The sequence below is a fragment of the Sceloporus undulatus genome, chromosome 1, assembly GCF_019175285.1.
Source record: "Sceloporus undulatus isolate JIND9_A2432 ecotype Alabama chromosome 1, SceUnd_v1.1, whole genome shotgun sequence".
In the NCBI taxonomy this organism is placed as follows: domain Eukaryota; kingdom Metazoa; phylum Chordata; class Lepidosauria; order Squamata; family Phrynosomatidae; genus Sceloporus; species Sceloporus undulatus.
This window is the reverse complement of record NC_056522.1, coordinates 196,893,337-196,909,182: the sequence shown is the minus strand read 5'-3', so window position 1 is coordinate 196,909,182 and position 15,846 is coordinate 196,893,337. Positions and strand designations below refer to the sequence as shown.

The 15,846-nt window shown below is 41.2% G+C and overlaps 1 protein-coding gene across 1 annotated transcript in view; it reads right to left on the bottom strand.

Annotated features, from left to right (window-relative positions):
- The window catches only part of HIBCH (3-hydroxyisobutyryl-CoA hydrolase), a 69,499-nt gene that overhangs the window by 16,273 nt on the left and 37,380 nt on the right, over window positions 1-15,846 (bottom strand). Inside the window, exons 7-10 of the mRNA XM_042438428.1 lie at window positions 9,711-9,789; window positions 7,223-7,368; window positions 3,990-4,076; window positions 229-287 (exon numbers count right to left, since the gene is read on the bottom strand). Coding sequence (XP_042294362.1) covers window positions 229-287; window positions 3,990-4,076; window positions 7,223-7,368; window positions 9,711-9,789 — 371 coding nt within the window. The remainder of the gene's footprint in view (window positions 1-228; window positions 288-3,989; window positions 4,077-7,222; window positions 7,369-9,710; window positions 9,790-15,846) is intronic.

Below are 15,846 nucleotides of genomic sequence, written 5' to 3'. Positions count from 1 at the left end.
CTTCCCTTTCACTCTCTGATGAGCCCCCTTTCTAAATGCAATGACAATGGATCTAAGCTCTTGAGATGGTAGCCCTCATGTGCATTTCAGATCCGCTGCAGAACCAAAATTGTTTAGATGTTGCTAAATCAACAAAGCAGACCTAATAGACAAATATTTGTACAAGCACAACAGAGGTTTTTCTGACCTTCCCCTTAATACATCTCTGATGCAATCAACTGCAAATACCTGTTAATTTTGTCCATGTGTTCACCAAGAATGAAGTCTTTTTCTTGATCAAGTTTGCACTATTACCAAAAAAAAAAAAAAAAAAAAACCTTTTATTCAAATTTTAAAACCAAAACCAAAAAGGAGTTTTCTGCAAGCATGGCAAATAAACTTTCAATTTTTTCTCTATTCTTACTGCAGCTATCCTATCAAGTTTAAATTTTTACATATTTTATTATAGTTCTCAATTTTACACAGGTTTCTTAGTGGTTAATTCTACATGGGGCTCCCAATTATCTCCTAACCAAATTTCTGATCAACCCTGACCTGTTTAAGCCTCAACAAAGCTGCAGTCTCAGGCTCCTAGGCCATTCAGGCCTGAAACTCTTAATTAGTTATACATAATTTGAAGGTTTCTTTGAAATTTAGGGCTACATCCAACACTGGACTTCTATTTACACAATGGACTTTACACACCCTTTACTTCCTGCTAGAACAAATGTGCATACTGTACAATCTACTTAGAAGGGTTCCTGAATCTTCCAGGCTATATATGGAAGAAATACAAGATGCTGTATTGGGAAAGAGTAAAGTGCTTTGTGAATCAATGTCACCCCATCAGTGAAGAGTTGGATTTCCCTCACAAACAAGCATACTTTACTTAACAAAGCCTCTGACAAAGAAGCTCCTTTTTACAAAGTATTTTGTAAGTCCATATAGCCCCCCTGTTCTAGGTGGAAGTTTGTCAGCAGCATTGACAGTGGGAGGATGATGAAGGAATGCTGGAGAGACACAGACTTTCAGAGTTAAGTTACACAAGCATGTCTGCAGTATATAATGTAATAAACAAATCTTGAACTGAGAAAGAATGGGATTCTGCTCTAGCTAACCTTATTATAGCTGTGTGTGCACCTGCCTACAACGCACAGAGTAAACAGCAGCTACCTTAAGAATACCTTACAGAGCATGAAGCAAACAGAGATAAAAGGGGAGAACAGATAAGCCTATCTCTCCAAATACTCCCAACATATTAAAAAAGCCTAGGTCTATTATGTTTGACCATCCAAATGGAAACTATAAAAAAGTGGTGACTGATAAAAGAAAGCAGTCGTCCCAGATGCATTTTTCAAGAAGCCTTCAAGAGGCCGCTAAAAACTTCAAATTATCTTCGTTTACTTAAGCAAGGCTTAGTTGACCTGGTTGTTTCATCTCACATGCGCAGATGGTTAGTTAGGGATAAAATAATTTTCAAAAGCATCTTGAACTGCTTCTCTTTGCATCTCTATTTCCCCCCCCCCCCCAAATTTTCTGTTAAAGAAATAATGTCCAGGAACTTCTGCTTTGTTAAATGAGGTATGCCTGTATTCCATGTTATTTTTTCCCCTTTTCATAACAGATGAAATGTAAGCAAGAGCCTTCTTAAGAGAACAGCCCTCACATATACTAAAGCTACATCTACTCTTATACAGACCAGCACACAAATCCACAGGATGGATAGGAGTAAGGGATTACAGGGATTCTTTACTTAGCATCAGGATCAGTGAGAATGATGCTGCGGTACTGGGAAGTTAAGCAGGGGTGAGCCTAAATCTGCTCCATGGGGAGGGATAGGAAATACATTTGTTAGATTCACATTTCCATACAAAAATATACATTTTGCACCTCCCAAGATGACAATGAGCCAAAGCACATATTAGTTAATATCCTGTTGACTAGTCCCAACTAGAGTAGGCCAACTGAATCAACAGTTAAACAGTGAGTCAGTACACAAGTATATCCCATTGAATCAATGGGTCTATGTTTGTCAGGACTGACAACAGGATTGACCATTGCCTCAAAAATCCATGCATTTCTAAAGCTTTTAGTGCACTGTAATGGGGGGAAATGCACATGTGTACATTTGAAAGCTACAACTGATAATACATGTATGTGAAAAACATGCTTTGTCAACAGAAATAATTGATATTTAGGGGAAATATGCTCCAAAATAAGGAAGGGAGGAGACTCATAACGCAATACAGGGCAGGGACAGGACAAGAATATTAGTGGGATTCTGAGAAATAGTTTCACCTTCTTACCCTTTTGGAGTTCTAAAACACAGAAGAAGAAATATGATAGTGGTGCTTCTGTCCCTTAAAAAGTTCTGCAGGAGAAGGAATTTCAGCAAGAGCAGCTTGTGCAATAAAAGAAGAAAAGACACACACAGAGAAAACCAAAGAAAACTGGCACCTGTTTGTGATAAAAACTGCACCTGTTGAAATTCCTTCCAACTATAAAAGTTTCTGCAGCCAGTCCTTCCTCTGCATCCGTCCACCCCACAAATGAACCCCCCTAGCTGTCTGCAGTAATACACTGTGTTACTGGACCTAAATTTACACACAGTTCGATTGAAAGGAATGTCAATTTGGTAACTGGTATTGACTCTTCTCTGCCTGCCATGAGGCCCCACATGATATGAAACATCTGAATGGATGCTCATGACAGATGCCATGAATATTCTGGCACTGCAGGGGCCAAGGTTAAGCTACAAACATGTGTTTCAGTTACAATAGCATCAGCTGCAAGTCAGAAACTAATGCCTCTCATTTGTATTCCGGTGGCTAGCCCAACACAGCTTCCACTCCATTAACTTGCAGCTTGTACATCACTGTATCCTCCCTTCTCATTCCCCTTTGCTGAAAATGTACTACCATGATAGTACATTCAGTCCACTAATACCTCCCTCGATGGCAGATTAAAGAACCTTGTTGCTGAAATGGTGTAGCCATTTTGGATAAAGGGATGCACATTTTTAAAGGTCCAGTTTCTGCCAGCATGCAAGGTTTCAAACAACACAGAACTGGGATTGAGTACTCATGCCTTTCCACCTGAACAAGCGTTATGTGAAACTCAAAAGATTGCACAGTTTGCATTAGTTAAACAGAAGTGATCATCTCACAACACAATCTTACACAAGTCTACTTAGATGTAAACCCTAATGGTGTCAGTGGGATATATTCTCAGGTGAGTGTTTAAGGACTGAGCCTTGCTTATTTTAATTCCAGTGTTTTTCTGGGATGACATTTAATACTACTCCTTAATCAAGCAGGAACCATCTCAAGCTATTAAGCTCAATGATACTGGGCAGGCTCCTACAACACCAGAATGACATTTAATGTTGCAAACATACCTTAGTGTTATACAACTAAAACATTCAATTTTACATCCGAACTTTTATTATTTGTATTTTTGTATTGCATGACATCTCACTGGAAAGGTTTTCACTAAGTAGCTCAGATCTCACTAAGAACAAGGCAAGCATTCCCTGTGGTTTATAATCTAAAAAGACCCATCAGGAAAAGGAAAAGGAAAAAGGATGGGAAATGAAAAATAATTTCCTAATGTTAACATTTGTACTTGGTAGTGTAGGCTTTTCTAATCAATATTAACTTGGAATTATATCTGCTTTAACATACTCTTAGCAATCAATATGTCTGACAGAAACAAATGTTTCATATAGATTTTTAAATTAAATTTTGAACATCATATCTGAAATGTTTTGTTTGCAATTAATACATCCATCTATAAGAAAGTCAGAGCTGACAGAGAGAGGAGAGAAAGCAAATGAACACAAAGCCTAAATTTTACTGTACACAACATCCAAGAAATCTTGGTGGCCTATTCCTCCCACATGTAGCGCAGGTCTGTCTCAATTGAGATGCATGGAAAAACCTAAGAAGCAGCGTGGTCAAGACTGTATTCTCCATTACAAATTCTGCTGTTACAGTTAGCTATCCACATACCTTCTTATGGTACAAATCCAAGATCTCACCAACATTTTCCTTTGAGGGGGACTGTAATTCTGTCAGATCTTTTTCTAAAGCAGCCACCTGCAAATTTAAAAAATCCATCAAAAGTTCTGTAAAAATCATTACAAAATGTATTAATTCACAGGAAAATGCTAGAATTGCAGCTGTTACAAAGAACTCGAAGAGCTCACAAGAAATGATGGGCTTGTCCATCCTTCTGCCTACTGTGACCCTTTGATGCTGCCCTTCTTTGTACAGTTGTTCCTCCTAACTTGCTGATCTGAGATCCGCAACCTTGATAATCCAGGGAGAGGCGACCTCTGTTATTTTTGATAGGGCATGCGCCCTGCACACACACACGGGCACACGCAGACAGGCACACACACAAGCATGCACCCCATTCAAGCCTATGGAGGCCACTGTATACCCAAAAAATGAGGTCAAAAGACAGCCAGAGAGTTAAAAAGGACTCCACAAATTTGACTTCATCTGCTTGGGCCTTCTATCCTCTCTCTGCACCTGTGTTGAGAATTTTAAATCTTAGTCTAGAACAGTGGTCCCCAAACCTTTCTTGATTTTAAGTCTACTGTTTGCTATGTAGTCATGCTGACCATATGACCACCGAATCATCTCTGATAATACTGGTTCCCTTGGCCTAGTAATGGAGATGAGTACCACCCCCTGCAGTTGGACATGACTAGATAATCTTGTCAAGGGAAAACCTTTACCATTTCTACTACAAATTCAAAACAACCAGTCACCTTTGGAGCAGCAACCAAGCAGCTGGCTGAGCAGTGACCAAGAAGCTTCTTGCTTGTGCCAACCTTGCAGATAAGACCAGCACAGATGACAGGCTTTTTGGTTGCTGTTTCACTGGCTGCTCAGTTGCTGCTCCCTTTGTGCCCTGTCATCCTGGAAGCAGCAACTGAGCAGCGAGTGAGAAGCCTCTCACCCATAACAGCCTTGCAACAAAGGCCAGTGTGGCCAAGAGGCCTCTTGGTTGCTGCTCAGACAGCTTCTCAGTTGCTGCTCCAACTCCCCAGAGAGGAGGGACTCTGAATTCTTCATTGGGGCAAAGAAAGGCACAGCCGGTGTGTGTATAGGGGTTTACAAAGGCCACATGCTCTGGACTGGAGACTGGTATGGACTGGGAAAGGGAGAGATTTTAACTACAGGAGCCACTCCAAGACGAAGGACTCCTTCCAAGAATCAAGCACAGATACTCCTTCCCAGAGACATGTCTTCCCACACAGCTTCACGTGTCCACTCTCCCACAAAAAAAAAAATTGTTTCTCCTGGTACCTCTTTTCTCAGTCTGTCTGATGAAAGAAAGCAGCAGTGCAACTCCACCCTGCTAGCCAAGTCCAAGCAAAGCTCACAAAGCTTAAGCAAGGTCCCAAATTTGAAAGCTCCTTTTTGCTGTCACCTTTCCCTCACCACTATGTGCGCCTATTCTTTGTTCCAGTCTGTCCCAAAATGGTGTTACTTTGAGCCACAGAAGTGATGCCCTATGCCCAAGCCTTCCACAAGTTCCCAACTGTCGCTATTAGTGAAAGATGCCTGTAAGGGAGTGAACTCACATGGCCAGCAAAGAGCGGAAGACACCACCACACAAATGATCATCAAGGCTGTGTGGTGGTTTTCTGGGAACCCTGAAAAGAAATTTAATGCAATCCGCATCTCCACCATGGTCTTAAGACTGCTCATCCCCTTTGTCTTTCTTGCACACCACTACTTTGACTGAAGCCCCCCTCACCACCGCTCTCACCATTCCCTACTGCCTGCTCTCTACCTCACCACCTTCCCAGAAACTTCCACTACCCCCTGGGGGCATACTGCCCACTTTGGGAATCACTGGTCTAGAATAAGTGATCTGGACATTTACAACATGAAGGGTGAGAGTGCTAGGAGTCTTGGAAAGTCCATAAAGACATTTTTGTGTACTGCATTTTATAAAAAGATAGAAATACATGTGCTGCATCCCAGCTATTCCTCTGCTCCTCCCAATATCCTGGAGGCACAGTGGTTAAATGCCTGCACTGCAGCCACTCACTCACATTGAAATTAAATATATAAATAAAATAGGATTTTATTGTGGTTTTAATATTTGTAATTTTATATTGTTTTTAGCTGATGTTTTAATTTTTTTTAATTACAATATGTTTTTAAAATTGTTATTGTGAGCTGCCTTGGGTCCCTTCAGGGAGAAAGGCAGGATAGAAATAAAATAAAATAAAACCACAAGGTTGTGAGTTCAATCCCAGCCAGGGGCTCAGGGTTGACTCAGCCTCACATCCTTCCGAGGTCGCTAGAATGAGTACCCAGCTTGTTGTGGGCAACTAGCTTACATATTGTAAACTGCTTAGGGAGTGCTTAAGCACATTGATAAGCAGTATAGAAATGTACTTGCTATTGCTAACATCCTAATGGTGGCCAGAATGAACAGTACTGTAATGAGGATAAAAATAAAAAAGATCACAGAGGATACATAATTCTCAGCCCAGAAAGCAACATGCTTAAATCCACCAGCTTGGAGCCTAATTAAACTTCTATAAATGGAAGACTTTCTTCCATTCATGGACAAAATAAATCCAGTGGAGGATCTCTACAGTGGAACAGGGGAATCACTTTCCCCCCAATTCTCTTCTAACTCTGCAGAGGCGGCCCCAGTATTGTTGGGTCCCTCAGCCCTTCAGAGCTGTTTTTTGGGGCAGGACGCAGGAGGGACAAAGGGCTTCAGGAAGAAGGAGAAAATCCATGAAAGTCACTTCCCTACCTTCTGCGGTTGGAAGCACTCCGTGGATGAAATTTCATTCAGGGGCAGCAAATTCAGCCACTGAAACTAATAATCTTAAACATGGAAGGGGAACTGGTGACCCACAAGATGTCACCGAATGGCAACTTCTATCTTGTCTCACCATGGGCTAAATTAGTGGAGAGTGATGTGAGCACCATGTCCAGCACCATTTGGTAATCCTTAAGTTCCCCAACTCTGAACTCTAAGTGTGCCTAATTCAGTGATTGCACCGTCTTCTAGAAGTTTATTTTGAGAACCACAAAACTTCTGGGATGATTAGCAGGGAAAGGAGTACTAATGCTGCTCACCAAAAAGTATAAGTGGATTGTTGAAAAGATGTGGATTCCAAAAATCCCAAGTTTTTATGCCTTTCAATTTACTGAGAAAACATCATGACCATGGCAAAGCATGACCACTTTGGTAGATTTACCTTCTCCGCTTCTATGAAGTGAGTTGCAATTCCTGCTTTGTGCACATCTCTTCCTTTCAACCTATATCCTGTCAAGGCAAGATAATAGCCCAGCTTCCCTGAAAGTCTTGGCAGGAAGTAGCCCCCACCCACATCAGGAAAAAGACCTGTAATTAAAGGGGAAAAAAGAAGGCATGAAGCAAGGTAATAATTCCTCCAATTAAAACTTGCAGTCTTCTTCTGACTTTTCTGTCCAGCTCTAAGGCCTTCTAAGTGATGCTTTCTGCTTGAAATTACAATCTCATGGGGTTTTTTTCCCCATCTTCTACCAAGACATGCTACAATACTAATGCTCATTAATTCTGGCTGTGACCTTTGAAACTACCTTTCTAATGATTTTAATGATCACAAGATTAGTCTCTGCAGAGAGCGCAAGATTTTGATTCCTCCTCCATTATCCAAAAGAGCTGGTATGCACTTTTTAACAAATGAATTGATATCACTAAAAGTGACAAAAATGTCATTTGCTGTAGATAAACTGAAAGACACTTGCCTCAAATTTTGTAATCACCTTAATTTCTTTTTTAAACTGTTCTCAGTTACCTCTACAACATTATGTCTGAAATCAATATTCTTCTCATACTGGCAAGTGGATGGTGTTTTCTGTTTTTGGAAGACAGTTCTCAGAAACTAAGAACCATGAAGAATATTTGCCAGGCAGAAAATCCATATTAAAAATTCCAGAATTAAACTTCAAGTGATCCATATGATAAGTCTTGGAGCCTAACTAGATGACACTGAATGGGTTGGATCATAACTGAGCCATCCATAAAATAGATTCACTAAAATTAATGGGAATTAAATTAGTTTTGTATTCCACTGATGTCAATGGTTTGCTTTAAGTCTGGATCCATCCTATCACCTATTAAGAAGTAAACAGGTAATTTCTTTTGGGGGGGGGGCTTGATCCAGATCAGAGTTGTAGTATGTACATGTAGGGGGGAGAGGGATAAAGAGGCATCTTAACCCGCCATCCTCAGCTGAAGCTTCAGTTCAGATCAAGCTCTTTGTATCTGATACTAACAGGGGGTGGGGGAATCTCTCATGTGCTTCAATGGAAGCTATTCTTATATAGAAACATTAGGCTGCTAATCCACACTGAGATAGCATGGGAAAGGGTTAAGCCCTGCAACAAGAGTAGGATCCGATTGGACCCACCCACTGTTATTCAGTTTCATGCTCCTACTCACACTGTAGTCTGACCACTAGCAATTAAATGGTCTGCAGAGAGCACTGCTGTCTTTCAGAAAATAGTTAACCCAGTGCAATGGTCTCATTCCCATCCCTTGGATATGTATCTTTAGAGCTTGAGGCCAGATAACCAACTCTGACACAGATCCTGGAACTGCTGCTTCACAGATCATGTTATACCCACAGATCAAGAGGGATACTGACAAACTGGAGCATGTCCAGAGGAGGATGATCTAAATGGTGAAAGTTCTGGAAACCATGCGCTATGAGGAGTGACTTAGGGAGCTGGGTTTGTTTAACCTGGGGAAGAGAGGTTTAAGGGTGACATGATAGCCATGTTTAAATATTTGAAAGGATGTCATATTGAGGATGGAGTAAACTTGTTTTCTACTGCTCCAGAGGCTAGGGCATAGCGCAATGGATTCAAAATATGGGAAAAGAAATTAAACATTAGGAACAACTTCCTGACAGTGAGAGTTGTTTGACAGTGGAATACACTGCCTTGGAGTGTGGTGAAAGCTCCTTCTTTGGAGGTTTTTAAACAGAGGCTGGATGGCCATAGTTGAGAGTGCTTTGATTGTGTATTCCTGCAGAGGGTTGGACTGGATGGCCCTGGTGGTCTCTTCCAACTCTCTAGTTCTATGAGTCTATGTTTTAAAGATCAAAACTGTCTGCTCTTATGAACTGAGCTAACATCTCCAAACCTTTTACATTTTCTCTCTTATAACTGATAATCTTGCCTCTCAAATTGGCCTTCTATAAAAAGATGGACTCCTTTATTTACAGAAGAGATTCCAATTCAGTGTTCCCTCTGTAGAAACTTTGAAGGGGATTAATTTGTCCGTTCTCCCTGCAGCCCTCGGTGTCACCTCTCATGTTGGACCAATCCCCACAACAGAATCCCAAAGGGCACAGCAAGATGCAGGGAGAATCAATGAAAACTGCTTTCCCTCAGTCACTTTCTGCTCCAGGGGCACATCCTGATGTCCTGCTCACAAGAGGTCAAGATCCAAGCCGCTAGCACCATCTCCATTACTCCAATTTTTATCCACTAAACGGTTGCCAATAATGGACACAAGTTACCCTTATTTACCATCACAACTATCCAATGAGTTAGATTGTTTTGAGTGTGTGTGACTGGACAACTCAGTAAACTTCATAGGATCTGATCCTGTATCTCTCCAAATCAAGTAAAATTGTCTGGCTTCTACACCACATGGCACTTTCATGAATACAAAATGCAGCGCCCATTCTTTACCTATTGCAGTCTCTGGCATTGCAAAAAGAGTCTTCTCCGTAGCAACTGTGAAATGTCCATGAACAGACAAACCAACACCCTATCAAAAAAAGAATAGAGAAGAAAAGTTTTTAATACATGTTTGCAACAGAGAGGAAACTATGCATTTTAAATGTGGATTGTTTTAATATGTATATATCTTATTTGTCCTTTTAAACTGATGTGTATTTTGACTCATGTATTTTAACTAATGTGGTGTGTCTGTTAAATGTTGTTGTTCCCAACCTCAATCCATGGGGAGAGGCGGGTAAGAAATAAATATTAAATTATTTTTTAAAAAACAGACATATGGGCATATTGGATATCCTAATGGCCAAGTTTTTACATTGGCAAATAGCTCCTCCTACATGATTCTGCCTCCTTCCCCCTCTCCCATCCACTGTCAAGCCCCAGGAGAGGCAGCTGGTGCTACTGGCGACCATGGAGGAAGGAGGGAATAGGGTGGCCATGCAGACAGTGAGGTAGCAGCTGGATTCAGCATGCTGGTGGTGGAGGTAGTAGAAGGTGTGCTCAATGATGGTCTTCACACTCTTTTCTCTTCCCTTGGGAGCCCAGAGCAGTAGCATCTTCCTGGTCTGAAGAGCCACACACCTCCTTTCCCTCACTACAGATAAGCAGCAGCAAAAGGCACCCTTCCAAGCCTCAATAGCTGCCCTAGGAGAAATGTTTGGGATGGAGTGCAAAGGCAAAAGAATAGCATCCTGAGTCCTGTCCAAAAAGGGAGATGTGCACATATGCAACATTTACACCTCAAGAGTTGCTAATATGATGTTTCTTTCATAGTCTGTCTTTTTTCCAAGGAGCTCAAAGTAGCATTCAAAGGATCTTTTGATGGATCCGCTCTCCAGTTTGGTCCTGCTGTTCCAGCCCTTGGCCTCCTGTCACTCCCCTTCCCCTTTGACCCCAAAGACCTCTCACTGGATCTGGTATTTGGTGAATATACTCAAGGTGAGCATATTCCTCAACAAGTGGCTATGTAATGTAATATAGTTTATTCAGTCTTTGACCAGTATAAAAAAATGGCTATGTTGATCAGTGAGATCAGTGCAGTAAAGCATGACCAATTCTCTTTCACTTCTTAAACCATCAAACACAGTTGTAGAAAATAAAACCAATAAAGATTTATTTTGTAACAATTAGGTTAAACAAGACCTCCCTGTACTCCTTGCACTTTACCAGTTCCCAAAACCTTATTCAGATCTTATTGATTCCTAACTGGCCTTTGCATTGCCATGGGCTGCCCTAACTTATACCGTTATAGACAGCCTCTTGACTATATCTTTTCCCCATAGCCCTTCACTTTCACAGGATTCACAGGCTGTGAGTAGTTGGCTCTAATCAGACTTACCTAGCATCTCACTACACAGTTCTCATCCCCATCTTTTAATCCCACAACTGTGAAGTAGGTTAGGCTGAGAGAGAGAGAGGAACCAGCCCCAAGTCATCCAGGGTCCTTCATGGCCAAATGGAGATTTGGACCTCCATAGAATAACAGTCTAATGGTTCCCTACCTTAGGCCCTCCAGATGTTGTGGATTTCCAACTATCAGAAACCCTGGCCAGCTTGGCCAACAGTCAGAAATTCTGGGAGCTAAAGTCCAAAATCTCTGGAGAACCAAAGTCTAGAAACCACTATCAATAGACGAAACTGGTTCTCACATACAAATGCACACAATCCTTAAGCTCCTTAAAAGCACACACTACACAGAATGCATTAATGGACATGATAAATATGAGTGCTGCAATTCAAATAAATCACATATTCAATGTGCAGATGAGATCCGTACATGCAGCCAAAACAACCGATATTTCTCCACCAGAAGCTCTGACTGTGACTTTCAAAAGAGGACAGCACCTTGCCTCTTTAGTGGAGCTGCTGCTACGAAAATCTCAAAGAGGTATCACAGTTTTGTATGTAAGTCTCCCCAAGGCCCGACACAGAGCTTTTCTGAAAAGCAGCAATGGCCTAATTTTCTGTGTGTTTAGGTTGATAAATCCCACTTCAGGAGATGGTGGAGTGTGTAGGACACAGGCTGATTAAAAAGAGCGTGATTTCTGATACGTTGCTGAATACATATTACTTAAGGGATAAACTAGCCACTTCATGGTAAAGCACAAAGTGGAAAGAGCGAAGTCTCTACAACAGCAAGGGAAGAGAATGAGATTGAAGAACTAAACCCTCACTTTGACCAGCGTGGGGAATACAGGTGACTGTGGATGAGGTATAGAATAAAACAGATGTGCAGAGGAATATTATTTTATTTATTTGCTTATTTCTTACTGATTTATGATAAAACCAATCATAACAATTTAAAATGTAAGGCAATAAAATTTTGCACAGAAAAATTCAAATATGCTAAAAAGATTATAATTGCAAAATTAAAAAGTAATGTCAAAACAAGATAGAATGATGTATCTCTACCCACAGGCTAAAGTTGTTCAGTCCCAAAGGCTTTTGTAATAAGCTAAGTTTTAACTTGGTGCCAAAACGAGACCAATGCTGGCATCAATCAGGCCTCCAACCAGAGTGCTCCAGCTGAGGAGACCCTTCTGCATGTCCTCACACAGTATACTGTTCCCAGAAGGAGAGGGTCTCAGAAGAAGGCTCTTCCAACAGATCTTGGTCCTTGTTATTTTATCCCTAGGGTTATTTTATCCCTACCCACTTTTCCCTTCAAAATTATGGCTCCCACTTCCCATTTTCAGCAGTCTGATGCTGATCCAGGATCTCTTGCTTTGTTTGCTGAGCACATTGTCCTAAGGATCATCCCACCAGGACTACCCACACAAAGAACACTTAGAAATAGTTTTAACAGCAGAGGCATCTATGACAGCTTACAGAAGAGGTAGAAACTTTAAGATACATCCTTCTCGGTCAATAGTTAGACTAGCTAGTGCAAGAACAGAAAAGTATGCTTAGTATAATGTCATTAAAGATCATGCTGTGTATTCCTAAATCAGGCCCACCTATAAAAACATGTAGTTCAACATAAGAGTTGCCATCCATAGTGAAAACACACAACTGAATTGTGAGGCAGAGTACAGAAGGAAAAAAAACCCTCCCATCTTTTTTCATTTATAATCTACTGGATTCAGTAGAACAATTTCCTACATTCTCTCCCCCTTGATAACTTAAAATCACATTATGGCTCCCATGCCTGGTCTTTCTACCTTTCTTGTTAAGCCACGAGAGATCAAACTTTCCTAGTAAAAATTAACACCCCTTTGTCAAGGGAACTTGAAATCTTTCAACTCCTTTTGGGAGGCTAGCTATAATGAATCACCCTTCAAATACACATTAATTGCTGAACATCTCAAAGAATATGATGGCCTTCCCAAACAGCTGTGAGATGTTTCTAAGAGAGGCTTCCACATCCACCCCTTGGTTGCCCTGAACTCTTCATTTAGCCAGGACTTTCAGGGAAAGCACTGACTTCACCCCACTTCTCTAACAAAGCAGCATGAGAGGCTATGCTGGCAGCTAATTGACAGTGACAGGAGCCAAAAGAAGCATTTCCTCCTTCCCTCCTCAAGCCTTCTAAATTATGCATTGCCCAACTGCATCTGATCCAAATGCTCCCACACCCAAGATGTGAATGCATGCCAGAACCCAAGTAAATGTCCATTTCCACTCCACTTCTTAGAACTTACATATTACCTCCACCAGGGACGTAGCCGGGGGGTTCTTGGGGTCCAGACCCCCCCTTCCTTTAGAAAAATGAATGGTGTGTGCTGCTGCGCCGCCGCACCCAAGCCCCATTATAATGGTGGCACTTAGTCTGGAACCCCCCCTTCCTAAAATCCTGGCTACGTTCCTGCCTCCACTTTTATTATGATACAAGATTACTGATTACAACATTGCCCTTGATTAAAACAGGGGGCAGATTATATATACATACACATGAATGCATGCTTACAAACACCATAGAATAGATAGTAAGCACCATCTTAATCCTGGCTTCTCACATACAGAGAATGAATACCCCTTTGAACATCATGCCTGCTACCAGGTGCTTCCAAAAGATGTTATGCTTCTCTCCTCCCCACCCCCGATGCTTTTACCCACAAGGAAATTTATGCACATTTAAGTCCAGATAATTCATTTACCAATCTAAAGCTATGATGAAAACCATTTAAAACCTTTATTAAATCAGCTGGTAGCCCTATTCTGATCCATGGGAGCTAACACTGGTCTAGGCATTTGCCTACACCAGCCTTCCCCAATTTGATGTGATTTTGGGCTACAACTCCCTGGATTCCTGATGACTGGCCATGCTGGTTCATGAAGATAGAAGCTGGAAATCCAAAATATCCTGAGGGAACTAGGTTGGTGACAGCCAATCTAGACTGTCCTTTTTTCTCTGTATAACCTAATCTGGCATATGGTATTTCAGTGACCAGAGGGGAAGGCAAGAATGCATTTTATCACCCTGTTTAATTTGTATGCTGAACCATATCATACATATAGCAGGATTACACTCAGAGAAAGGTGGTGTGAAAATTGGAGGAAATAACATCAACAATTTAAGATATGCAGATGGTACCATATTATTAGCAGAAAGTAGCAAAGTCTTTGGATGATTACTGAAGAAAGTCAAGAAAAAATTCAAAGGTAGGTTTACAGCTAAACATTAAGAAAACAAAAATAATTGCCACAGATGATTGACATAACTTTAAAGATGATGATAATGACATTGAAACAGTTCAAGTTTTTCCATACTTTAGCTCAGTCATTATTCAGAATGGAGACTGCAGTCAAGAAATCACAAGAAGACTAGGACTTGGAAGGGCAGCTATGCAGGAACTAAACAAGATCTTCATGTGTAAAAGATGTATCACTGAATAAAGTTACGGTTGCCCATGCTATCATATTCCAGTTTCTATGTATGGTCGTGAAGGCTGGACAGTGAAGAAAGCTGATGCGAAGAAAATCAACTCATTTGAATTGAGTTGGTGGAGAAGAGTTCTATGGATATATCACAGACTGCTAAAAAGACAAATAAATGGGTCCTAGAGCAAATCAAGTCTGAATTTTCCCTAGAAACCAAGATGACTACTGTCATGCTTTCAACATCCCTTGAGAAAACATGACTCAATAGAAAAGACAATAACGCTTGGGAAGGTAAAAGGCAATAGGAAAAGAGGAAGACCACATTTCAGATGGATAGACTTAATCAATGAAGCCAACGGCCCTGAGTCTGCAAGACTTGAGCAGGGCTTTTGATGACAGACAACTTAGAAATCTGAAGGAGGATTTGTTGTTGTTGTGTATTTTCAAGTTTTTTCCAATTTATAATGACACTAAGATGAAATTATCACAGGGTTTTCTGGGGCGGAAAGTGTATGACATGCCCACAGTGAATTTCCATGGCTAGGTGGGGAATGAAACCTTGATCTCACAGAGTTGTGGTTCAATGCTCAAACCACCACACCAAGCTGGCTCTCCAGTTCACCATACTTCCTCCAAATGAGCCCCAAAAATGGCATTTGATACCTAGTCTGATGCCTTCTCAGACAGTTCTGGCACAAGACCATCATGCAAGACCTCCCTTTTCTAAAAAGTGTCCTTGAATATGGGCTGTATCATGTTCTTGCTCTCCTCCAGTCCAACAGATTCATCTCCCCTTCCATGCAGCCTCTTGCATGCCTACAAGGGGTTAAGGGATCCTGTGAAGTAGATTCAGATTCATAATGTAAACAATGGGGGGCTACAGAAAGAAAAAGAAGAAGGGAAGGGAAATAGTGAGAGCAGACTTGACATTGGAAGAAGTCCTCAATCATGTAGAGAAGCATCTCTCAAGGAACAGTTTCAAGAACTGGGCATCTGGAGTGGCATCATCTTGTCTTGGCATTGGCACAGAGTACCTCTACCAGGCTGCCAGCGCCTTGCAATTACTGACCTTCAAAATACAATAAAAGGCTAATTAATTCACTTAGGCTGTTCCCTAGCAGTGCATCTCGGTGGGGGAACCAGATTATTTCAGGATATGATTTCCTCTACTTCAAGGCTGTTAAATAAATGAATCCTTTAGCAGGCGATAAAGAGCCTCCCCAACACAATGTTATGCAAACATAAAAAGGGACTTCTGGTTGAGAGA